The sequence below is a fragment of the Aptenodytes patagonicus genome, chromosome 2, assembly GCF_965638725.1.
Source record: "Aptenodytes patagonicus chromosome 2, bAptPat1.pri.cur, whole genome shotgun sequence".
In the NCBI taxonomy this organism is placed as follows: domain Eukaryota; kingdom Metazoa; phylum Chordata; class Aves; order Sphenisciformes; family Spheniscidae; genus Aptenodytes; species Aptenodytes patagonicus.
In genome coordinates, this window is record NC_134950.1 from 92,369,019 (window position 1) to 92,396,648 (window position 27,630).

The window sequence follows — 27,630 nt, forward strand, 5'->3', positions numbered from 1 at the left end:
ATTCTTTGCTATATATGAAAATGTATCAGTATGATATATTAAAATATATTAATATGACACTGAAAAGAAGTGAATATGATAAATTTGGAAGTGTCTATTTTTTGAGGTTAGCTGGAATACTTTCTCTTCTTTGTGCAGCTATTGCTACTTTAACCTTCTCCCCCGTGATGAGAAAGTAATTTTTCTGCAGATTTTCCTTACAACCTTAATACTTTCCTTACAGTCTTGCCTGTGGGGTAGCAGAACCACATACTTCACATTTGCAAGGACAGCCTAGGGTCCTGGCTCCTCTGGGTCATTCAAGTTCTCTTAGGGACTTGGACATTGCTTCTTTGGCATGGCTTTGCAACAAGGTAAAATCCAAGCGAGTAATCACCAAATCCTTACCTAGCATACCTCATTCTATACCACAGACTGTCACACCTTACACAGCAAACACAGGACTCACTATCTGGCCATTATTCTCCTCCCCCATTAATGCTTTCCCCACCTTTCATTCCTCAGGCTTTGACAATGAATTGTTGATGTCTTCCTCTCTCTCAGGCTTGATGTGTTAAACACTTGCATGTGATGTTTGAGCCAGGGGAAGGTCCTTCCAGCAGGACCATGAGAGTATGGAGAGTATCTCTCACTGCATGGTCTTGCCAGGGGACTAGCAACTGACTTTCCCGCACAGGGAAACTGTGAAGCTGAAGCCTGCGGTCCAGTTACTGTGGCTGGCAGTTTGCTCTGTAGAATTATTTGGGATTTAAGCAGGGTCAGTTTGCCTGGCAAACTCAATTGGTGCTGGCTGGGTAAGCATCTAGAAGATACGATATCAGAATAATTTTAGTGTATCCCCACATCTTCTACAAAATTAAATACAAATTAAATCTTCCAGGGCAGAACCCTCCTTTTCTTCCAAAGGTGGTGGTAGTCACTTCATATAATATGGCTGTTGATGAAGCCAGGGACTAGTCTGCATCCTTCCACCACCATCAATCAGACCTGATTTGGGGGCAGTAAAGGCACATACACTGGTGCATTCATAGTGTAATCTGTTAGAAGAGCAGGGTCTACTCTCTGCCTTTATGCATTTTTCCCCAAGAACCTAAGCAATCTCCATGAAGATGGATACAGTTTATTGTGTCACATAAATAAATTAAAAAAAAAAAAAAAAAAACCAAACAAACCAAAAACCAAAACCTAAAACTAACTATTCTTGTTAGCTGAATTTTCAGATCCATATTACACTCACCCAGGGTATATCAGTATCATTTCCCATGCTCGGTCTCCTGAATTATTATGTCACGTCATCTGTTAACTTTCACCTCCTCATTCAGTCTCAGTGTGAGAATAACAGTACATTATCAATTCTTGAAAATACAATTAATGTTCATTCCAGTGTACTAATGGACCTTAATCCTAATGTGTGAAGCTTTGTACCCAACCCTCAAACAATGAAACTGTACCTAGTTGACTAAGGAATAAAAGATCTATTATACTGGCACTTCTGTTTGAGTAAAAGTTATGTCAGAAACTTTAGAGACACTGATGGTTGTTGGCATATTTAGAGGCTGTTTAAAATCTAATAATCGCCAGCCCATAACGTCTGAGATGTATAAACACATACAGAAATGTAATTGAATGCATGGAATCTGAAAAGAAATTATGCTCAAGTCCAGAGTCTAGGACACTTTATAAAGCATATTCCTTTGAGAGCCTATTGAGGGGGCAGTACTATGGGGCTGAACAGAAAGGAATGAAGAAAAAATATTTTCCCTCTTCTTGCTGATGCCTCTCATGGGAATGCTGTTTGCTAGTCTGGTTTATTTAACCACGAACTGGGAAGAGCAGCACAAACCACAGTGCTGAGTGGGAGCGGAGGTGGAACCTCTTTGGGGTTCCTCATGTCAAGAACCTGCACCTGATGCCTCTCACTGTGCCAGAAAGGCATCTCTAGGGCAGAGGTTCCTGATTCATAGGAGTGACTCCAATGGATGCATTTCCTCTTTGATTTATCGTTGAAATAATTGTTTCTCTGGAAGGGTGTAAACTTGCACTGAATTCTCACACTGGTGGCATTAAGACATTACCTACATTAACGAGATACTGGAGGAGAGGGTGAATAGAAAGGTTGACTACGAATGTCATCACCTAGGGGAAATAATTTTGAAGTAAGTTGATATTTATAGTGATTAAGCAATTGTCTGAGGTTTTGATCCTTCAAAGAAGCATGAACGTAAACTTTAGATCTGCAACTCGTCACATCGAAGACAGTTCTGCAACTGCAAGTGACATTGCTTTTATGTTAACAATCATCATACCTAAAGTTAGACTGGGATTTTTTTTAAGCTTGGGTATGCAGATTCTGTCTTCTCCCGTAAAAAGCCCAGATTTGCTATATATTTGAGCTGACAGAGCTAAGCCAATTGTCTGAGGCTGTTGTACAGTAAAATCATTTTTCACTCTTGACAGTTGATTAATGCAGCAAGTTCCCCAACCAGCTGACCAGCCGATGGTTGAGAGAAATGCCCTTTTTAAAGCGCCCCTTTTGTCTTATTGCCTGTGCGATGTGAAGAAAACAAAGAAATTTTAGCCCCCATCCCAAGGTCCCATCAGTTATATTTGCACATCTCCATTTAAAGAAAATAAAATATCCCTGGTGAATGACTTGTTTTAAAAATAAAGAAAGGAGAATGCAAGAGAAAAACTATTACATTGCAGAGACCTCTCTGGAGCATGAGACATTGGGACTGGAGCACAAAATGGCATTTAAAAGTCACAGGAGCCCACTCTTTACTAAAGGCTCAGCTCAGAGTATAGTGCTCCTGTCGTTTTTATTCACTCAACTGAATTTACCACTGTGACCTGTAAAACAGTTATCAGCACCTATAGGACAAAGACACTCTGGACTTCAGTTAGTACTTACCCCAATTGCACGCTTAAGCCGAGGTCTGTAAAGGTACGTCTCCTTTCTTGCCACTCACAGTGAAGCTGCTGGGGCTTAGCTGCTCTGCTGCTTTGTGAAGACTACCCAGTCAAGAAGGACATTATGGGATCATGCCCTTATTTCAGCATTTTGGACACATCTCTGCAGAGAAGAGTAAAAGGCTGTATTTCACAGCTATGATATCATTCTCGTGAGCTATATTTCAGCATGATCCACTATAAAACCTCTCCCATGACATCAGAGCTGTGAAATATAGCTGACTTCAAGTGCAGAAAATTCTCCCGCAGGAATAATTGTTTCCTGGCAATTGGCATTTGAAGGACTGAGCCTTTAAAATGCTGGCACAAAGCCTGTCCAGGTAATGATGCTCCAGGCAGCACTGCTCAGGAAACATTATGTGCAGGAGCAGAGGTATGGAGCCCCACTGTGGGATTTGACCGTAGGGGTAATGAGACGAGCACTGGGGGAGCCTGTCAAGTGATGATTTTCACTCCCTCACGCCTCAGCAATCCATGCAGACTTCATTAATAGAAAATAATAGGTTTGCTCATATGCTGCTCTCCCTACCTCAGACCCTGCCTCCTCGATAAGGCAAGCCACGTGCACACAACCAGAGCTACGGTCTCATCCGTCTTTTCACATCTGCACTCCAAGCACAGATCATGATGGGCATGCTGTTACATGGCAGCTCGCCAGGGCTGCCGCTGCCCGGGGCACTAATAACTCACCTGGGCAGGCCCCAATCTCCCCGCAAAGCAACCTGGCAAGAAAATGGAAGTCAAAAATATTGCATGAGACATAATCTCCTCTTTCATATCACGTCAGGGAAGATGCCCACCAGAACAGACTCCACTCAGAGCCGGGGATTAGAGGAGTGGATGTTGGCAGAGCCGTAAAGAAGAAGACCCTACACAGGTCAGAAGGGTACAGGAGAAGGAGAAGAGAGACTATAAAAACTGGGAGAGAGTTAAAGCCGCCTCAGCTTTCCCTAGCCTGGTGCCTGAACCTGCCCGTGTCCCCCTCTAGCGACCTGCACAATTATTTGCCGGTGCTCCATGAATTGCACTGAAGACGATTGTTGAACACATCGTAAAGCTTAGTCACACTGTTTTTTTCTGTTCCTCCTCTGTGAAGGTCTTCTTGTGGTGGGCAGCGGGTCTGTTCTTTCTGTTATATCTGTGTGTGTGTGTGCGCGCGCGCATGCATGTATGTGTGTATACACCTATGTGTCTGTGTCTGTCTCGCAAAGCCTTACGTGGACACAGCTCCCATGACCTGCAGGACAGATTTGGTTTTGCCTACAGAAAGTTCACTGGCATTAATGAGAGCTAACTAGACACCTTCCCTCTTCTCCGGAAGAAACTACACTGCTTCAGAATTCATTGTACTTTTTCCATTCTGCCTCTTAATGCTAAAAAACTGACTCTTTCTCACCCAGAAGTTACCTTTTTACAGTATTTTACCTTGTGAAGCAGTAAAACAATATTGTTTGAACGAGCCTGTTCCGTTACCTACTATCCATGTAAAAGCTAAGTGGTATTTCTCTATAGAAAATGATTTACTAAGAGGAACTGTAAGAGACTTGAAGTTATTTTATACAATTTATTACTAAGAACAATGCCAACCAGAAGAGTGGATAACCCGAGGCATTGTAAATGTTTTAACTGCATCAGTGTAGCTCAAAGGCTAAATTCTGCCTGATTTACACCTTTAAAAGAACAAACACACATAATACAGGGAAAAAATTGGCCTTTGATATAGAATATGATCCAAGTAGTGTTGTGTGAAATGCTTACAAAATTAAAAAAAAAAATAAATCTCTTTTCAATTCGGTATAGTCAGACTGTCATTCTACAAACTTCATTTACAAATATTGAGAGCTGCTGTGTTGAATTTTGAGCTGGTTCAGAATGATTTATTGTTTTTTGATCAGAATATTGAAAAAAAATAGCTTTTCCAAAGAGCATCCTTGCGAAACGAGATGAAAATTAATCAAATGATCCTTCTCTAAGAGTATGGATCTGTTTGGACTAAAAAATTAACAAAGTTTTTATGAAAAATATATGTTGTGGAATGTTTCTGTCAACTAATTCTGATTTCTTCAGATTATAAAATGTTCCAAAGCTGTTCATTAGGCATTTTGCATGACTGGTTACCTGAGACGCATAGTATCATTTCTTCTTCCTGAACAGAAGCTTTCAACTTTTTTAAAAACAGAAGAACCGTCTGCACTACACTGTGATACTGTATCTATAGCTCTTTTTCATAATGAAAGTCATGCAATCTTCAGCGATAGGGATCATTTTCATAATTATTTTGTAGGTGCACAGATATTTAGTATTAATAATAGCAGGAAGCAGAAGCTAGTAAGAACCCACAGGTAGAAATGAACTAGCTGATTTTTTTAATATTTTTAGAAGTTATTAATGAAAGCATTTACATATATAACTATGTATTTAAAGATCTAAAACTCAGTACAAAACTCTGGCAGTAGGTAACTGAGAAAACCAAAATGTCCACTTAACTTCCTATGCAGCATCAAACAGGTCTAGTATCTGGGAGATACTGACAAATATGCACGTTTATTTCACTAACCTGTTTACCTGACCCTTCCTAAATGAAGTCAAAAGCAAAATTCCTTAAATGTGAGGGAAAAATCCTGGAGTTATCTAAGTCCAGGTTCTTCAGCCCATAACTATAGCAACAGAATGCCTCCTGGGAAGACAGTCTGCACTCTTGCTAGCCCTTCTTCAATGTAGTAAGGTAACCTCATCAAGATACCCAGTCAGAAACTAATCAGTTACCTCCCAAAGTCCAGGCAGTAAAAAGAGACATGCCTGGTTTGCCTTAGTCAATGAATGGAAGTCAATGGAGTTAAAGGGGGAAAAAAAACCCACAAACCCAAACATCAGGACTCCTTCGTCCTACTCAATATAGATTCACTCAGATTATTTGAAGGACCACTTGCAACATTTTGAACCAGAAACAACCCAGCTTTTCAACAGTTGCTATTACTCTTCTACTTTTTGGACTTATTTATGTAGTGATGAATGTTAAGTACCTTTGAAAATGCTCAAAAAGTTTTTATTTTTCTTTTCAGAGATCCTTTGAGACTGCAAAGACTATTTAAAGAAGGAAGACGGCATGAGATTGGATTCAGTGCAGTAAAGTAGGTTAGTTTGAGGACAAGAAAAAAAGTCATTATTTAGACCTTCTTGCGTTGCCGTGATGAGAACTTACCATTGCTTCTGGCTGCTGTTTTGGGCTGGTCAGCCCCACCAAAGTTTCTTAACTCCATTATCCAAAAGGACTAGTGGCTTTCCAGGAAAGGAAAAGGTTTTGGTATTGTCTGGAAACAGCAGGCGGGACCTTCATCGTTCCAAAAGGAGCTGGATGTGGAATCAGTTCTTTTTATTGGAGGAATACACAGGAACTGACTACCAATATGTTGGCAAGGTAAGACTCTCATACACATCTATGTTTTGATTTTAGAAGCACTGGAAAGCCAGCAATAGCAAGTATGTAAGAACAATGCCTGCTACAACTTTTAGTTCTCCTTCCTATCTGCCCAGCTTCTGCTGAGGAATAATTCAGTGGAAAGGTTAGGATACTTCAGCTTCAAATTGTAATCAACAACAGGAAGTTCCTCATTTAACCAGCAAGTCCTATGGCCAATCATGCAGAATTATGTTAAAGATTTTCCTTTTTATTTTTGTCTGGAAATAATGAAGCTTAATTATAGGGTTGTCTAGGCCATATTTTTAGCTTTAAAATGTAATATGCATTTTTCCCTCATGCTCATTAATTTTGCTAGAGTCAAACTACATAAGCTAGAAGAGGTTTTCGTCCAAGATATTTAGGATTCACAGTACCCATATTTTGGTGAGGATTCTCTCTACCCAGCAAAAGGCAACCATTTCCCTTTTTATTCCCCACTGCACACAACAATGCTGCAGCCATGAGGTTTTGTAGTGCCACTGAGGATTCTGTGATGTGATCATAATACCACAAGCCATGCTATTACAAAAAGTTGAAGTACACTGTGCTTATGTGCTTAGAAGCAGCAGGCAGCTGAAAATTTCTAAGCTCAAAACATGCTGATAGTTAAAAAAGTTTCTGTAAAAAATAATAATTAAAAATAATCACAACTTAACTCTGAAAATTTCCACCTCCCTGAGCAGCATACCCCCGTGTAGGTAACAACCTTTATGTGAATTGTAGAGCTAATGCACCTGTGGTAAGTCTAAAGAGAGTCTACACTGCCCAAGGTGCCATAGCCTATAGGAGTCTCTCTTGCAGAATGAAGAAATTATGCTATTGATGATGACATTCAAAGCAGAAACAATACAGCTTATTCTTCCAAACTAAAATGGGATTGTGTCTGATCTAGTTTGATCTCTCAAGCCTCTTAGCAAAGGCTGCAGATCACAGTGGTTTGACATTTTATCTCCCTCTGCAAGATTCTGAGCATTCCCGTGAGAGATGGTGGCTGCTTTTCTTGCCTGCCAATCAGCGGTCAGTCAAATCTGGATGCGACGCTCCTTTCCTGCTAAATGGCTGCAAGGCATGATTCAAATGGAGAGCTACTCAGCTGGTGTAATACTCATAGAGCTCTGACCAGGATAATCAGCATTCATGAAGGGTACCATTGAACCCAATCTACAAGAAAAAAGCCAAAGGCAGAGAGTCCTCAGAGAGGAGAAGTAGAGAAGGAAGATAAGAGGGTAAGAAAAAAAGCCAGAACAGAGTAAGAGGGAAGAACTAGAAAGACAGAGGTGGAAGGAGAGGAAACTTTACAAAGAGGAATCAAGATAGAGGAGAGGAAAGGGACATCAAATGGGGGTAGAGGATAGCAGTTGGGAGAAAAAGATTACCTAAAGAGAGCACAAATAAAAACAGAAGATGAGACAGTGAAGGAAAAAAAAAAACAACAGGTAAGAAATATGAAGTCAAGGAAAAGAAAAGAAAACAAACTGAAAGACAGCAGTCCTCCACACACTCTCCTATTTCACAGTCTACTCGGGGGCATCATGGTAATGGGTATCTCTTTCTCCAAAGATAAAGCACATGATGCTGAGGCAAGTTCTACAGCCTGTCATTTTCACTGTGAATTTTGACATTAAACCTGCTCAGCCCCAAGTCCCCCATTCTCTCCACTGCAGAATTAGAGTAGAAGCTATTGGCTTCAGAGGGACTGATGGGGGAGCAAATATTCCTGCAGGATGAGTTTGCTGAAAGACAGTTAAAAAATGGTCTGCTTGGACCAGAAAACCAAGAAAGTTTGGACTGGAGTCATTGAGGGAGAAAAAAATGTGGATGTTATTTTAAAAAGTTGTTCTTCTGCCTATTGGTACTTTAATACACTTGCTATTACAATGACACATAATGTATAAATGTCATTGATTCTGTGTCCCTGGGCTGTTCTCAAGTGGCCTTTCACACCTCTTTCAAATGCCAGAACTGCTCACACCCTTGTAATTGAACAATTAGCCAAGAGGCATGGAAGAGCAGCCATTTATTATTAGAGAAAGTTGAGTATTGGTGTGAGGATAAATGATAGAAACAGCTGAATATCTCCAAATTGAGGTAACCAGACAATTTAACTGAGCAATTAAACTTGATTGGTGTGGACAAATGAGGATAATGAACATGTTTATGAAGCATATTTTTTCTCAGAGGATTAAATGTTAACCTTAAATATGAACCAAAAATGGTAAGAATATTTGGTTATAGTCTTTTTATTCTCTTATATCATAAAGAAATGTGAACAGGAAAATCTTTTAAAACAATAGCAAAATATGTACATAAAGGGGAATTGTGCTTATGTCTTACTGTATAAGCAGTCAGACCTGGATCTTCTGGGTTTTTTGTGTTTAGTGGTTAAAACTGGCGGGCATTAACATCATGATTATAAAAAAAATTATTCCATATAAGCTACAAGGAAAAAAAAATCTTTTACTGGGGCTGGTTTTACTTTGTGTTTTCATTTGTTAACTTCTGTTTAATTCAAGCATCTACATCAAAATTTCAGATATAAGAAGTCTGTTGTTAAAGATTCTAACAGTGTTATTTCTATAAACTGCCCAAATTACAGTTGTAAAATCATGGAACTGTTTATACTACAAAACCCACATTTATATCATAATAGTTTTAGAAAGAAGGGGAAGAAAAGTGAAGGGGAATGCATTCAGGTTTGAGAGAATAAAAAAGAAAGGTAATCTCACTGAAGATAGAGCTCAAGGCAATACTGAAGATGATGCTGAAGCATCATCCGAGTCATGGACCAGAGCACTACTGTGCTCCATACCCCGTATACTCTATATCTGATGAACCCAAATGCTTTCCAACTTTTAGGAGATAATTGCCCAAGCACATACGAAACAAAGTAGCCCTTTTTTGGTACCCATGGGTACTGTCAGCTATTAAAAAGTGCTCCCCAGTTTTGTAAGCTACACACTTTGCTGTCAGCCCAAATATGCTGCTGTATCACACTGGACAAGAATATGCGGCTGCCAATAAGAAGCTCCCACTGTTATCAATACAAGTTGATTGTATGCTGTGGCTCTGACACCAGATCCACCATTTTATTATCCAGTTCTTGTATTCCTGAATTTCATTCCTGTATATTCATGAAATAAACCCTTTTAAAAAGAGTAGAAATTCACACCTCCAGTCTTGGTTAGTCTCAGACATAATAAGGTAAGGAACTTGCAGAAAAGTTCTAGACTGGGATTATTCATTGCACTACTGAATAACTTGTGAACTACAGCTATTCATTGAAGTGTGATTGATGGGCACAGTGACATTTTAACCTAGAGATATCTTTTCTTCTGGTTCAGAAATTATAGCACTTGGCAGGGACTCAATCCCAAAATAAAATAAAAGGATTACATGAGCACCATAGTAGAGAAGTGCCCAGCACTACTACCTAGCCAAAATCTGCAATATTTGAGTTGGGTTCTAAAAGAGATCTAGTTGTACATGTGGCTGCTTAGTACAATTTTAAAGGGCTGGGGTGAATGCATCTCTAAATCACAGGTAAACGATGAAGTGGTAGTGCAGCTGTATATAGAAATATATGCTACATTCCCTAGAGGTCTTCAGATATTCCTGGGCAAAAGAGTGAAAAAAATCTGCCCCATTCCAAGATTATACTCAAAAGTATAGTTACCATATGTATGCACTTGATGTCTTTGCATGGCTGTCCCATTGGCTACATAAAATCGATGTACTGGCATCTGTCACTGAGTGGTCTTGTTAGAGCACAAACCTACAAATCATAGTTACGTAAAGGGATAGGATGCCTCTTTCTTTTAGACTAAAGAAAGATCTGAACAAGTCTTAAATCTTACTCATTAACCCAGAAACAACTTCTGGCAGCCTGCAATGGAAAGGAGAAACTTGCTTTCCTAATAACAACAGGCACAACTCTGGAATGGTTTTGTCACATTCTGTCTGTCTGGCACTAAAAGGAAACTTCCAGACATACTTTTCATTTTTGCTGTGTCTTATTGATGTTCATATAATTCAAGCAGTATGCTCGCCTGGAAGCTATCTGATGTTACCACCTGTACAACCCATCATAAACAATCATCCTTTGCTGACAACTCCATTTTTCAAGCAAGATAAAGTCAAAGTCCTGCTGCTATGTGGCTTGGCAAAGCAGAAGGGATACTGCATTACTCTAGGCAAAACCAGAATCCTTTTGTTTGGTGTTGAAAGAACCACTGAGAAAGATAAGTTCCCCTCTGTCAGGAATGGTTTAAGGTACGGTTCATCCTGCTTTGGAGGAGGAGGGGATGAACTAAATGGTATCACAATATAGTTTCAGTACTGTTTTTCTTTCTTTTCCCTGATTTTACTTCTGGCTACAACTATTCTGAAGGCAAGCAGAACCGTTCCTTGCAGTGTATTTCACCAGAAGCAAATCAAACAAAAGGTAGAATCTCTCCAAACCATTGCAAGTAGTGGGACTAAGTCACATGCTGAGACAAAAGTATCTGGCTGTGAGCACACACAGGGGGCTATTTAAACAAGGAAAATTATTGTCATGTAATACAGTCCATGCATTTTCAGCATTTGAGGCAGTAATGGGTCACATTACTCCAGTGGTTAAAAGGTATCATCTTAATTGGATGATGTGATAACTAGCAAGAGAAACCTTCACTTTCTCTCAGATCTTTAGCATGCTAGCATTCTGTACTTATCATCAAAACTTTTGTTCCCCCAAAAAACCAAGATGTGAAAAGTCAAACTAAAATGACTCTTCCCATCTGCACTTTTAACATCCTTTATGCAGTTCTATTGGCAAACACTTGCTCTGTATTTGTTTTCTTTACCTTGTAACTTGCACTATGATATACACCTGATGCTTTCAGTTTCTTGTTCCAAACACAGTGACTATTTATTATCGTTACAAGGCCTAAAATTAAAAGTTCCACTTGTGACTTCTATTTATTCAGGGAGTCTACTCAAAACAGTTTTCAATTTATTTTGATGCTCAGAATATCCTTTCTCCGGATCTGGATTCTGCACTCCATTTGCAGGAGAACTGGCAGCCCAAGAGCCAGGCTTTAAGTCTCTGAATGACCTCTCAGTCCTGAACAATTCCTGGGCTTGAAGCGGCTCACAGCAAAACTGAAGACAGCTGTCAGTCATCCCTAGGTTGCATCAGTCAACCTGTGGTGCTCTGTGGGCTGCAGCACTGCCCAGAGTGTACACAAGGCTCTGGGCTGGACCCCTGTCCCTGGCAATTCCTCAATGGTCTTCTTTCACAGCTAAATGTGCACATCAAATTTTACTTTACACTGTGCCTCTCAGAGGACCTCCACGCCTTTCACCATGCAGAAGGAGGAGGACTAAAGTTTTGCACCTTTCCAGATTTAGGCTCCTTCCAGCACACCACCTGTGTGAGGGTGCTGTGGTCCTCAGGGAGCACTAACGGCTGTCTGCACCACTCTCCGCTGAGGAACTTCTCTCTTAGCAGGGCATAGTGCTTTTGTGGGCCATTTATGGCACTCCTGCCCTTGCTCCTGACAAGAAAGTCACATGGTCCTTTACGTGTGCCAGTATTAGTTAATTGCAATGATATGTTTAACTCCGTGGTGAAAGAAGCATTAAGACCAGCCTTTTACACATGAGGAAACTGATGTACAGGGAGGTTAAATGACCTTATGCCCAGCTAAAAGTCAGAAATTTCTAAATCGAGATTTAAAAAAAAAAAATAAAATTCAGAGTTCTTAGCCCCTTTCCCCCCCTGTTGAAATGATTAGGTCACCTGCCTCCTGCTTCAATAGGCTGAAAACTTGTCATTCTCTTAAAAGGTAGAACAAATGCCATGGTGCATCTGCACTTCCTTTATTCCTCATCCATCATTCATATTTTATGTTCCACCACTTGACTTTCCCAACTGCCCTTCATTCCTATATTGAATCTCACACACACATTCACACACTTGTCTTATATTCCTCTTTGAAAGATTTACTGGCGCTGATAGAAGTTCTCTGTACTGTCGGTCTCTGTGGAATAGAGATAACTCTGAAATGAGGGACAGTTGAGAGGTTAGAGGCCCAGGACGACAATCCAGAAACAGCTTGCAGATTTTAAACCGTCATATGGGGGCTAAGAAAGGAGATAATGAGAAATGGGTGGGATGGGCAAGAATGTTTTTCAGAAAATGAAAAGGCAGGAAATATAGCATGGTTAATGTTTATGATCATCATAATTGTGAATCTACTTGGCATCATCCTTGTATCCAAATGTATTACACAATGTAAGAGCCTTACAACCATCTGTTTCAAACATACCACGTTTCCTACGTTATGGCACATGATGGTACTTACAGTGTAACGGTACATAACCTCCTCCCCTTCTTTCCATTCCACCTAAAGAAGCAAGCAAATCCTGGGACCCTCAAGCCAGTATTTCTCTTAATCCTTGTTTTTAATTTTTTGTGCCCTGAACTAAACAATTCTCTTTTCCATATGCTAATGACCCGCTCATAGCAGTGCTTACATTTTGCGCCACATCTTTTCACAGATCATCCTGTCTTACCCTTGTCAGCCATCTGCATGTCTTCCTGCACTGTGTGCCCCTAGACTTCTAGCTATAGAAAAACAGATGAACACATTAATCTTCCTCCCCAAGGAGAGACTGCAGGTGAAGTTCATGCTTTATTTTGGGTTACTTAGATCACTGGTCTTTGGAGCTGTGATTACCATTTTCTTATCTGTTTGTACAGCACTGTAAAGTCCTCACTATAAAGCTGCAACGTCATGAATGTAGAACTTGCAGGCTAGCGACAGCTAAAAAAAAATCCCTCTTTCAGGCTCAAGACAAAGAACCATTGTTATTCCACTATTTGTTGTTTACAGTTGGCTCACCGAAAATATTAAATCATAAAGCTTAGAGAAATCTCTTTATTAAATGAAACTCATATTGTCTGTCACTCCCTTTTCTTTTGCTGCCGTTTCCCTCACTGGTGAACATAGGTTCACAGTGGGGCAGCAGCAGATTGAGAGCTGTGGCCAGTCAGTGTAACATTTCAAAACACAAACTGAAAATGTGTTGTGATGTGAATACCTACTGTTGAACCGTATGCGCTAATGCAGGCTGTGGCTTGCTTTCACCATTAATGGGGTGAAACAAACCTCAGCATGCACTTGCAAGTACTTCAGGATTCAGTGAAGCTTGTAGTTATGAAAGTCTGAGGTGGCAGATGAAGGAAAGGGAAGAATCACCCTCTGGAAGAAAAGGAGAAAGGAAAAATATCAATCCTTTCTCTCTTCTCTTCTAATTTCACAAAAAAATATCCCAGAACAACAAAGGTTGTAAAGAAATAAAACACTGAGTGAGCGGGAAGTTAAAAACGTACATTAAAGGAGAAGGGGGAAAACAGATCAGCAAATGTTTATGCTAGAACTATCATTCCCACTGTTTTCTTTTCAGAGTTGTTTATTTTGGCGTCATATCATCCAAAGAAGTCTGCAGTCCTTCTATCTCCAACTTGCATACGCCGTGTTGTACAGAGCAGGGCTCCAGAAGAGCTCAGCTGGAATGGCCTCTCTGTATAGGACTATCGTCCATCTGTCACTATTTCTTACTTTGTCCCTTTGTGAAACATCAAGCGGTATTTCACCATTAGATGTCTATTAGAACAAAAAAGGGTTCACTGTCCCACACAGGCTCACAGAATGATCATTCAGTCATCTTTAGCATGTTTGTCAGCTTTGCCCATACTATATCTTCATGTTGGAAGGCAACATCAAGTTAAGTAATTTGTATAACTTCTGTCTTTAGCATCATGTTATCATTAATGGAAGGTTAAGTTCTCCCTAAAAGACAGAACCAAACAGTATAACTGTACCTTTGGCTCTATGAGGACATGCTTCCTCCTACCTACCAGCCCGTGCAATCAAGCTGATCAGGGCACCAGCAGAGGATTTAAAGGGCATGCAAACAGAGGTGTCAGAGCATTCATAGTTTCTTTCCACTCTATGCTCTTTCTGTGGTTTTACACATTTCAGGTCAGTTGCTTAAAGCAGAGTTAATGCTGCTTACAACTACTAAAATTCCTCACAGAATGTCCTGTACACATAGGGAATAACAACTGCCAAGGGGGTTGCGGGCAAAGAGTTAACGCCCTGCGGATGAAAACTCTTGCATGTATATTCATGGTAATTGTAAACTGGTGTGAGCTTGAGCCTCATGCTACTTCTAGGTAACAAAGCCTGTCAGGATCTACACCATTCATCTGATAAATCCACCTCATGCAAATATCTATTATTTTACCTACAGAAAATATTTTATGAAAAATTCCTTTTAGATTATTTAGACTGATAGGATCACACCAATTATATGTGCTTCAGAGAGAATTATTTTCTTTCATGAATACTAGATATGATAACATTGGGAGAGCATATACACAAGTATTCTCACCAAAAGAATTCCAGGCTCTCCAGTCAAAATGAACCCGCATTTCTAGACAGGCAATGTTGGATCTTGAACTATTACCTGAAGCCTGGGACTGAACATCACTCCTGCCAGATAGAATCACAGAATAATTAAGGCTAAAAGAAACCCCTAGAGGCTATCTGGTCTAACCCCCTCCTCAAAGCAGGTCCAATTAGAGCAGGTTGCTCAGGGCAGTGTCTGGTCAAGTTTTGTGTATTTCCAAGGATGGAGATTCCACAACTTCTCTGGGCACTTCTCTCAGTGCTTAACCATCTCTCCTTTCTTTTTTTTTTTTCCTCCTAATATCGAATCAGAATCTCCCTCTTTGCAACTTGTGTCTATTGCCCCTCATCCTATCACTGCCTTCGCTAGCTCTGCCTTCTCTACACCCTCCCGGTAGGTAACTGTGAATAACAATAAGCTTTCTCTTTTTAATTCTAAATTAAACCATTTCTCTCTCCTCATACATCATATGCTCCAGCCCCCCTAACCTTTTGGTGACCCTCCTGTAAATCCACTGCAATATGTTAATGTCTTTCTTGTACAGAGTAGGGGCAAAATTAGGTGCAGTGCTCCAGTTGTATTCTCACAAACTCTGAATGGAGGAGAATGATCAATGCCCTCAATCAACAGGCTATACTTTTGCTAAAATAAACCAGTTAGCTTTCTTCTCAGCAAGGACACACTGCTGATTCATGTTCAATTTCTTGTCTACCAGAATGCCCAGATAGTTCACTGCAAAACTGTTTTCTATCCAGTCTGTACTGCTGCAAGGGATTATTCCAGCATAGATGCAGGACTTGGCATTTGCCTGTGCTGCAGGCAACCTGCAGTGCTGCAACCTTCATGAGGTTTCAATCAGTCCATTTCTCCAGGCTGTTGAGGTCCTTCCAGATAGCAGCTCTACCTTCTCAATATTGAGAGCACTTCACCCAACCAACCTCCATTTTTTTATGATTTGCAGAACTGCTGAGGATGCATTCCATCATTTGAGTCATTAATAAAGACATTAAGCAGCACTGACCCCCAGTATCAACCCCTGAGGAACATCACTAGTAATCAGCCACCAGTCGGACTTCATACCATAGATCACAACCCTTTGAGCTTGGCTATAAAGCCAATTTTCCACCCATCCTATTGCACATTTTTCCAGTCCACGTCTCACTGATTTGTCTGTCAGGATACTATGGGAGACTGTGTCAAAGGCCTTGCTAAAGTCATGCAACATCCACTGCTCCCTACTTGTCCAGTGCCATCCATGTCATCATGGAAGGCAATCAGGTTTGTTAAGCACGATTTTCCACTACTAAATCTATGTTAGTTGTTCCAGATCACCTTCTTTTTGTTTGTGTACCTGAATTTAGCTTCCAAGCGGATTTGCTTTATAACCTTCCCTGGAACTGAGGTATAGCTGGCCAGTCTCTAGTTCCCAGATTTATTTTCAAAATTTAAGAACCTTCCCCAATCACTATGACTTTTCAGACATTATAGAAAGAAAACATTTCATCACCATCCTTAGATGCATCCAATGTCCTGCAGAACTGAGTTTGTCAAATTTACTTAAAAGGTTCCTAATTTATTGTTTTTTGTCTGCTGTGGATAATGCTTCACTCCACCAGAATTTTCTGCTAGGGTCAGGGATCTTTGGGGCCTGTGGGCAAATTGCACTTTCACATCCCTGAGCAGTTCTTCTTTATTCATGAGTCATGGGTCCAACACAATGTATCCTCTGGTCAACTCATCAATCACCTAGGTCAAGAAATTGTCTTATGACATTCTGCAGAAACCTGGCTTGCTTGCACACAGACATATTGCCCTTCCAGCAAACATCAGGATGATTAAAGTTTCCCATGAGTACTATGGCCTGCAATCATAGGGTTTCCTCCATCTGTCTAAAGGTGGCTTCATCTACTTCATCTCTTTGAGCAGGCAGTCTGTAGCAGATGCCTACCATGATGTCTTGCGTTGGTCTGTCCTTTTATCCACAAGCTCTTGACTGATTTGTCACTTGTTCCAAAGCAAATCTCCATCTACCTGAGCTGATCTTTTGCTAATCTACCTCCTTGCCTTCCTGGCCTGGCCTTTCTGAAGGGCCTACATCCTTCTGTTGCAGCATTCAAGTCATGTGAGTTATCCCTTCACATCCTGACTAATGCACTTTGAGGAATACTCATTTGAAAGAAGAATCTACTCAATGGCAGCCTTGGCTAAGGTTTCCCATAAACATATTCCTAGTTGAGCAGCCTTCCTCAAGAGGGTCCTGTTGAGATTTAAATGTGCAGCCTTTTAGATTGTACCTGCTGCCTCACACAAATCCTTAACTATCTGTTTACACAACACAAACTTTTGTTTAGAAATAAAGGTGGGGAACATGACAGCATGGAGATATTTTTCCTTTCTCCAGCTTCTGAACTGTAGAACTAGATGATCCAGGCATGCAAATAGATTAAAGACTCAACTAAATCCGTGGATATGAATTAATTTCCTTCTTAAGTCTTCATTTAAATCTGAATGTGGGTTCTCATTTGTTTTAGTGTTTGTCTATATCCTCCCTTCTCCATCCCCCTACTTTCCTCCCTGCCACACACACTTTTATATAGCATCTAAAATTCATACACATATTTCAGGATTTGATTGTCAGCATCAAATGCTCAGAATATCAAAGGGTCACCTTTGTCAGTAAGCAAAGGATGAGCATTTGCTTTCAAGTGCATCCATCAGGGAGTAGTCAGAAGATGTTACTTGCTGAAGAAGCCTGATGTTTTATTCAACTATATGCCAGTAAAAACATTTCTGGATATTAGGCCAAGGGGTTTTTTTGTTTTGTTTTGTTTTGTTTCCTAGTTCATCTTTAAGATATATTCTCCCCTACCCCCACAGAAGAATAGAGGTTTTCACTGAATTAGAAATGTACTTGTTCATATGCCTTAATTAAGGAGCTGTACTTGCCTACCATATAATTTTGAGGCATTTTTGAAAGTTCATGAGTCCAAACAAAACATTTTCTCAGTGATGAAATGGATAATTCTGATCACTGATAAAGAGTAAGCAACTGTCCCTGGGTAAATTCCCTGAGAAATCAAAGGCAATCAAAGCTGGGCACATAATACAGACTGGTTTCACTAACTATACACATCACATAATTTAGAGATTAAGGGACATACACTAAACCAAATTATAAATTACAGAAGTGCATGTTTGTTGAATGTACTCTTTTCTGAAAAAAAATATTTTCTCCTAATCTCAGTAGAATACCTGCTGTCATCTACTACTATGTGAGTTCCCTTTTTGATTGAGTAATGCAGTACAGGACAGAAGTTCCATTATAGTCAGTTGAAGACTTTCAAATTAACTGAAAAATATTTAGATCAAACCCACAAAAGTATTCTGCCATAAAATGGCTGGGTACACAAAAAAACTTTTTTTTTTTCTCCCCCCTGTGTAATTTTTAAAAGATGAGATCTATATCTGGGCCTTTTGGCTCAGTGAGTATCTTTTCTTGCAAAAAAGGAAAATGGGACATAGTTTATATATTAATAAGTAAGCTTAAACAGCGGAGGTACATTAACTATGCTGGTAAAGGTAACTAGTACCTTTTCCTGTGCACATACCTGTCTTTTAGATATACCAGTATATCAGGATACTTTGCTTTGACTTGGAAAAAAGCTATAACGAAAGTTAGTGCTCTTGAATTGTATGCACAATTCTCATTGAAAAATGGGGGTTTAGGGGAGAGATTTCCCAGGGAGGCATGCATCCCTTTAGGGACTCATTGTCTTCCCATTGAAAGTCATTACAAGTTAGGCCCTTAGTTTTCCTTAACCCCACAGCTCACCCAGTAGAAATGAAAGCGCATATATTCCTTTTCACTTTACCACAAAGCCTTAAGATACCTCAAAATGTTATTTGGGCTAATGTAGCCAGCCTCAGAGTGCAGAAACTACCCTACCTACCCCATCCCTTAGCTAACCTGTGGTGACAGCAGCCCTCAGCTGGTGGATAATAAACGCCTGAGAGCAATTAGATTTTCTAGCATTACAGCTGGATTAGCGATAGGCCATCCCCCCACCCTCTAAATGCAGTAGGCTGTGGCAAAGCTACAGTATTGCTAATCTTTACTCCAGTTAAACAATCCTCAGTCTTTCCACAAACTAACATAGAACAAATTACACCCAAGGCTCTCAAATCATGTTATAATCATTACATACAGAACTGGACATTGCTAACAACCTGGATTTTACTGCAGGGAGAATGTAGAAGTATCAAAAAGTGATGTAAGATCAGACAGGAAGACTGTGACAGAGACAATATTAAAACTTGCCAGTCCTGTGTTTGTGGCTACAAGCCTATCTTTCCCTTGCATATCTTGTGTTTTGTCAAAGAGACACACTTAAATGTGCTTCACTCCTTGTTCGTATTCTTTTTTATACCAAGGAAATCATCAATGATGCCTCAAACTGATTTTCCCATTTAGTCTTTAAGACTCACGCTTGAATCCAATGTCTGGCTATTTAGTTATGGTGGTAAATTTGCAGTGGTGAGAAAGTTTGTCTCCTAAAACAAAATGACTTGTACAGCTCTTTATGGCTTTCAAGGATTCAAAGGCTTGAATTTTCATTCCTGATCACTGAAGTGTATACACTAGGTAAGAAAATAACTTATAATCTCTCCTAATCTTCTGCTCAGATATTCATGTAAGAGAGTTTTCTTAGTACCTGAGCTAGGGTATGACAGGTCTGGGCATGGCTAAATCCTTTATGCTTTTTAGTAAGTGAATGCTGATGCCTCAACTAAAACCATTCCTTATGTCTACCAGGTACTGTTGCTACCACACAGTTTAAAAACACTGGCAAAAAGGGATGATGTCAGTATGACAAAGACATGCCAGATGCTGAAATAGATGGACCAAAAAGCATAAACCAGTTTTTTTTAAACTGCTTTGGCCTTCCTTAAGAGAACAACCAGATCTCCACGCTTTTGTGAGGATAATTGCAGAAGTCTGTACAATGCTCTTTTGTTAACGTCACTACTGTTTAGCTGGAGAGGGCTCTTTAATCTTTCAGATAAAGGCATAATGAAACCCAACTGCTGTAAGTAAAACTGGGAAAATTCAGTTCACAACCAAGGATGTTTTCTGGGTTTTTTTTAAGTGAGAGGTCAGTTATTACTGAGAGGCAGAATTGTTTTCAGTTTCTTAGAGTCTAAAAGGAAGATTGGCTATCTTTCTTACTGTTATACAGTAGTTCAAAGAAAAGCAAGAAGTTTGATAAAAGAACATGAAATACAAGGGTCCATATATAGAGAAATCAGACTTGACACCACAGTCTCTTCTGCGTAATAAATTAAAGACCTGTTTGTCTTTGTAACGGCAAACTTTGTAAATTCCTGCTATAGTTGTGCTTAGAGATAATAGGAAGATGAACAAATAAAACTGCATTACCACAGCAGAGCTGAGCAGCACTCAGCTCAGGAGAACATGGAGACACCTTTACCTAGTTTGCAGCTTTGCTAAATATTCATTAAGATCTGATAACGAGTTGCCCCTAGAGAGAAGGGCCAACAGAATAAGGGACCTTTCTAGTTTGATGTACTGCAGTGCAGGACAAAAGCTCTTGTGCCATTGTCCCTGCTTAATGACCATGAAGAGCAGCAGCAGTTGGGGAACCCAAGAAGGAAAAGAGTTGATGGGCCCTAGGCAATGTTGAAAGGATTGACGCTTTCCAATTGATTTTTTGCAAAGCTGATTAGCTGTAGCTGCATGTTTGCACTTCAGGTTAGAAAAACCATTTGTGATTTTGAAGGGTATGTAATAAAGGTGTGAGCCACCAGAGTATGGATGTTTATTCTTAGCTTCATACATTTAAAATAGAACAACAGGTTCCCAGCTACTGTTTGGGCAGCCTATTCCATAAACTAAGGATCACAACATCAGCCAAACTGTTGTCCCTGTCTATCTCAGGCCATAGGGCTTCACATATAGCCCTCACAAAAAGAGAATAAAAGGAGCCTTCCAGCCTGCCTGGAGGGTGTGGGCCTGAAGGCTCCAAAGTGAGAGCCTCTTGTCCCTGGTCTAATGACAAATTCTTATTCCAGTGCCCTTTATACCTATTTCTTACTCCTTTTTTCTTTTTACTCCGGTGCCCTATACTCTTATTATAGTGCCTTTTCTGTGTTTTGTTTGTTTGTTTTGAAATCAGATGCCACCATCTTTTATCTCAGTTTGCCTTTTGAGTACCTGCTTGCTTCTGAATCTTGAAATGTTCTTAGTGCTTTTTAGTCCATTCATTTCCTGAAGTTGTTCAGCAGCACAAAACTGGTTTTTAGCTTCCCTTAGTGTCATTCATTTACAGAGAAAAGATTGGCACTCCTACTTTTGAGAGTGAATGAGAAAGATCAAGATCACTGACATTTTGATACTCTCAAGAAACAGAAAGATAGCATCACCCTCGTGGGTTTTTTTCCTAGGTGTTTTTTTTATTCCTCCTATAGTTCTTGATATCAGGAAAATCTTTTTTGCAGATGATTCTGCTGTTACTGAACATTCTAGCTGACATCTAGCTTTTTTCCCCATTCGCAGTGGGTGCAATTTTAACATTTTTTTTCATTTTTTTGAATCTCATGGAATTTTTTTGGTAAAAACCTCAGGGACAGAGCTAAGAACCAGTACTTAGGTTAAAGGGGGCCCTTAGAGGGCATTATTGTTTTATCCTTTCCCTGAGGTGGTCATCTTAATAAAACATTTCATTTGCATTTTAATAGTCCAAGTATTGGATCCCTGTATCCTTTACCAATTTTTTTTTTTTAATTTTTTACTGAGTTTTTCTTCTGATGTATCTGATTCCATGCAATCAGGGCTGATATGGTTTCCTTAAAAAAGTAGCATATATATGAATTTTATATAAAAACATAGTCTGTTATGTATTATTATATTAATAGGATTCCGCAGCTGAATGAGCCAGGGTTTAAAGTATTTCTGGTTCTGCAGTACAACCTTTTACAAACAAAACACAAAAAAGTAAGCACAATGCAAATAGGACATAGTATATTTTCCAGTCACTCAAAGAAATCAACACCCCAAAATGCAGAAATCTCGTATAACCTCAGTAATTCTTCAGTGCTCTATTTCATTAATTTACTACTGATTTAATGTTTACATGCCTGATTTCAGTACTGAATCTTATCCTTTATTGCTGACCAGAATATCCTACAGGAAGAAAAGGATGCTATTCAAAATGGAAAGAATAGAAACAGGATAAAAACACAATGTTCTTGAAATAGGAGTTATTAAAAAAAAATCCAATACACAATGAATAGTCATAAATTAGAAACAGCAAGAGAAGGAGGAAAACTTGAGTGTTTTAGTCAATCATGGGATGACAGGAAGAAGCTAGTCTGATATGGCAAAGAAAATGGCAAATGTTTGTACTCATTTCTAATAGAGATAAGAAAATATTAACATCATTGTTAAAGACCTGTGTCCATTCATATAGAAGGAAGGCCAATTGAAATGCAACAATTACAGAAGAACAACTAGGATCATCAGCCCTTCATATGTGGCCTTCCCTTCACTGGCTCTTTTCGGAATCCACTTGACTTGAAAATGAGAGACTGGGGTTGTAAACAGGATTCCAGCTGAGGAATCTGAAGTGCCTATTTTGCAAGCGAAGACTGTATATAGGCTGGTAGCCTAGTAAAGAAAAGTAATGAGAGCATATGGAATTATTATCTATAAATGCTGGATGAGGAAGAATGTATATATGTGGGAGGAGGTTCTTAAAACACAAGACCAATGCTGGCACAAGAACAGCACATCTAATCTGGGAAACAAGATTCTTTCTGACCACCAGAGGGGCGATTTCTTCAAATAGCAACTGTGTACCTGTTGCACCTTTTTCTTCACTAGGCATAGCGGGAAGCAAGCAAGTTAAAACTGCATTAACAAACTGAAACACTCAGGAATCAGTGACACTGAGCCATATTCAGGTTAACTGTATTAACTATAGTATAGTAACTATACTTACTATAGTAAACTAATCACTTACTATATTTAACTAATTTAAGTAGTCTATAAACTGTGACATCTGTAAGGTCAAGAAAGTGATGAACAATGAAAACTGCTGATTGCTTAGGACAGCAGATCTTGGGTTAGCGAGGAGATACAAAAAAGTGGGAATCTACTTTAAGTGTCTGTTGTAGCAGTCTAATAGCCCCTGTGTGGAAGTGGTGTTTCCGACAGCTGTACATCTGGAATCATGGTGCTGTCATCTGGTAAGGCTGGGTCTCTTTGCATTTCTTTTTTAATCTTGTCAAATATGTTTTTATTGTTTTATTTTCTTTGAAAATGACAGTGCTTGAATCTTACTTCAAACTCCGGCTCTCCAGCTCTTTTGAGGATGTAGAATATAAATCTTCCTATAATCTTCAAAATACTTTATATAAGAATGGAAGGGAATCACCTCTTCTAGTTTCTCTAAACACCAAGAAAAGTTGGAAGCACTGTAGCATCTTTCTCCCATTGTCTTCCAAATTCTTTTTTAACAGCTATCCTCCCATTTTTAATAGAAATTTAAACTACATTTTTGAAATAGTGGTCCCTAAGGGTAGGTGCCTAAGTCTTGACATAACCTTCCAGATATCTGACCTGAGAAGGTAACTAACTTCAGCTCTCTAGCCTCTATCTCTCTCCATTGGCCTCCTCTAAATAATTTTTAAGTCCATTAACTGCTTTCAATTAAATTTTATAGAGGAATAAAGGTGTCAAACCCATTAATTTCATACAAAGTTTGGAAGAACAGTAGCTGCATAAGGCAAACAAACCTACATTGTGCTTTGACTGTTTGGTCAGCTGGCTGTTCCATAAATACACGTACAAGCCGCCACCAACCACAGCCTATGCTGTCTCTTCCACAGCCAGTATTTAGGGAACACAAGAAGGAGCAGCATTTTGCAGTCAAGAGGTTTTGAGGACACGGGCTGGAGCAGGAAGTATAAAATACCATGCAGTGGGCTAAGTGATATGAGGGAGAGCAGGATGCTTTGCCTTAGGGGTGAGTCAGATAGAGAGGTTATGTGGAGCATGGAAGGAACCAGAGCTTAGCATAATTGAGGCCATAAGAACATGGCACACGCATCCATAGGAAATCTGCTATTTCTGGTGATGCTGGATCTTGCTGTGGATCTTGCGGAATATCTTTTTAGAAGAAAGGATCTTTTATGGCTTGAAATATATTATTTATGTAGGCATTTGCCCTGATGATACATGATACAGTGTGCGTATGTGTAGGTATATGGAGCACATATATAGTGTTTTGGCAGTATTTTTTGTGCATTAGGAAGAAGTCTATACTTAAACTTCAGCAAAATATACATAAACACTTATTACCTAATGTGCAAAAACAATACCATTTTCCTTTTAACAGAGAGTCACCAAGTGGAGTAAAAACTTTGGTGCTAATTATCTGATGATATTAATGGTGTTGATTATGATACTAATTGAGGAGGTTGGTTGATGCTACAGGGATACAGAGCACCAGAAGAGACAGGGAAGAGTGCAAGGTTGTTATTATTCTGAAATAGAAACTGTGCACAATATTATAGTATTAACAGTTTCATTTTGAGTGCTTTAGTTTTTCTGAATGCTGCAGCATTGCACTATGTAACCTCAAGCAATATATGTGGTTGAATTTGTCATTACTAGACAGAACGCTGATGTTTGGATCTATTCAATTTGGAGCGAAATCATGTGCTATGAATACTGCCAAAAGTAAACCCGTGATTCCCTTTGTTAGCTACCTACCAACTGCCTACTTACTATTTTAATAATTGGTTTCTATTTATTATTGTGTTAGGAGACAAAAATGTGACCACAGCAACCCCAGAACAGCAAGTTCCTCTTAGAAATACAAACAAATAATAAGACGCAACAGACAGCTTATTTCTGGATAATTGTAGGTTGATGGTTCAGTGTGTACATCCCAAGGTCAATTGGCATTGATCCTTGCAGAGGTTCAGTAACCGCTCTGAAATTCAGCGAGTAGGGTGTTATATTCACAACAGGAAACAGAACTTGGTCTGTAGGATGGATGGAAAACCATCTTACGCACAGAATTGCCAGGTATCATAACCAGCAATATGACATTAGTGGGAGCTAAACTGCAATTCACAGCCATCTTGCATAACCTAAAGCTACTTCATAAATGAGATTAACTATGCTGTTTAAATCAGTGTTATAGAGTGAGGTAGAGGAGGGATGTTATTTCATTCTGGAGAATATCCATGGCCTGCAATTTCAGTTTTTTTGGAATTTAATTACCAGAGCTATAAAAGTACATTTTGAGTACAACCTTGTTACAAATACGCGTGCTAGAAAGCCACTTCTCTCTAATGTATTCCATTTAAATACACAAAAAAGTTAGCACTTAGCCTTAACCTATTAAAATATATGGGATCTCACTTTCATTATACAGTTTTGGTACTGCTGTTTCATACAGTTTCATATCAAGGTGAATTTAGCATGAGTTTTAGAAAAGGGCCCTGAGGCACCACCAGCCCTGACTGTCCCTGCCCAGCCCTCAGGGCTCCCCCCACCTGCCCACGGCCCAGGACCCCATGTCAGCCTCCCAGGGCCATCACCCTCTGCCCCAGCGACGCCACAGCAGGGCCGATCTCCAGCTCCCCACAGCCCTGCCCTGCCCGGCCATGGGCCCTGCCAAGCTGGGCCCACCTGCAGGCCCACGTCCTGGCCTGGCCTTGGCCTGTCCCCGTCCCCAGGGAGGTGCCTGTTGCCCGGGGCTGGGGCTGCCCCAGTGCCCCCCGGCTGCCCTGCTCCTGGCTGGGGTGGTGGGACGGGCCCTGGCTGCCAGGCCTTGGCATGACCCACCTGGGGAGCCTCCGTCCCTCACCTCTGTTCAAACACACTAACACTGCTTCTTTTGGAAGTGCTGCCGACATTTTGGAGTATAGCTCATGACTTTACAATACCAGAGGCGGGCAATAATGAATTGTACAACTTAATGCCAATTGTACAACTTAATGCCAATTGGATCTGCTGTTTTCATACCTTATCAGTTTATACTTATTGCAAAAGCACATGAAAGACGCTCTTAAATTCTTCCCACATGCTTTGCTGAAGTAATTCCTGTGTGTGTAGCATGGGTCCAACTCAATTTTTAAAACCCTGGTAAAATTTTCCTGGAGTGTTGTTTTAAAGTGAAGCAATACTATCTATTGGGGATGAACATAAATGCTGTAAATATATTCACTCTGGAAATAAAAAAAAAAACCAAATGCTCACTGTACAAATACTTTGAGCACAGCTTTCACTTGCCTTTTCCTTTTCATCATGCTGAAGACACCACATGGCTACCACCCTTGGCGCTTTCAGAGGGCTCTGCCAGAGGCACTGTGGAGAAGGCGGCTACTCCAGATTGTGGCTAATTTGAAAATAAAACCAACAATTCTCCTTTTAAAGTAATTGTGTATGTGACAACAAGCAGAATATCAAATACAGGCAGCTAATGCTGCAATCCTGCATGCGCTTTAAACGCCTCTTCTGGAGGCATGAAGCCTTCCATTTTCAGGCAGCTGTATTTGAATGTTTTGGGCCAGGACATCTGGGGGGGGGCAGAAGAAAGACAGAGGCTGCACAGTTTTTATCTGACTGTAAGTCATTAAAAGCAAACCAGATGGTTCACTTAACAGTGGTATTAAAGTAAAATGAGTAAAAGTATGCCTAGGGCATAGTAAAATCTTTAATTTGTCATTCATCCTCAGCCTTAGCCAGTGATTGATGGACAATTTCACAGAAGTGTCCAGATTAGATTCTGAATGAATCAATTTACTGTAATATTAATACAGTGCAATTGCTGATACATTTACTTTTTATTGCATAGACTTACTTCTTCACAATTTTGCTTACCTTTGGGGTATTGCTCAGTTCAGTCACTAATTGAAATGAATGCCATTGAGTAACACTGAGTTGCTATGGAGATAAAAAAATATACCTTTGGAGTCCTAAAAACCTTTGGCTGAAGTAACTTTGTCTTAAGGAATGGTAATATGGTACAGCCCAGATGACGTGAGCACTGTGTCCCAAGATGTTTTATTCTATCCCATGACTACCTGCCATGGCCCGTTTATCTGACCGACTTTATGCAGAGGATAATGGACACTCTTTTGCAACACGGGTTAGCACAGAGTGAAGCTATAATATCTTGCATTGGCTAAAAGCATCTACAGTATAATTTATATGCATATTTTATCACAGCAATCTTCCTTTGCAATGAGGTGTCTGGGTAGTGAAAAATATCTTCAACTTAAAAGGAAAGTTGTTATTGCTACTCATTTCATCCTCCTAACCTAACAATGGTGTTAAGTTTCATATACAAAACCATCAACTGTATTTTAAGTGCATCTCACCTCCAGGCCCTTCTTTTGGACTCAACTTGCACCATTTGTTTCTCCTTTAATTTTATTCCCAATTTATTTTTTTTAACCTGGTTACAGTAGCAATTTCCCCCTTCATATAGGTCACACAGAAAAATATTGCTTCCAAGATAAACTGACACTTAAGAAAAAATAAAACAGATGGTTGTTTTTGCCTGGATAAAACTTTTCTACAAAGCAAACCGTCAAGGACAGATAACGTAATCTAAAATAATAAATCATTTTTTCAGATATTTTCCTCACAAGTGAATGTTACAAATTTATCATCTATGAGAAACTTTTCTAGAGATCTGCTTGCTTTT

The 27,630-nt window shown here is 39.7% G+C and overlaps 1 protein-coding gene across 3 annotated transcripts in view; it reads left to right on the forward strand.

Moving 5' to 3' along the window:
- Positions 1-27,630, forward strand: part of LOC143156618 (cadherin-6) — a 110,408-nt gene that overhangs the window by 49,370 nt on the left and 33,408 nt on the right. For all 3 annotated transcript variants that reach the window (XM_076330391.1, XM_076330394.1, XM_076330392.1), the window contains exon 2: positions 6,033-6,388. In XM_076330391.1, the coding sequence (XP_076186506.1) occupies positions 6,161-6,388 (228 nt within the window). In that variant the 5' untranslated portion in view covers positions 6,033-6,160. The remainder of the gene's footprint in view (positions 1-6,032; positions 6,389-27,630) is intronic.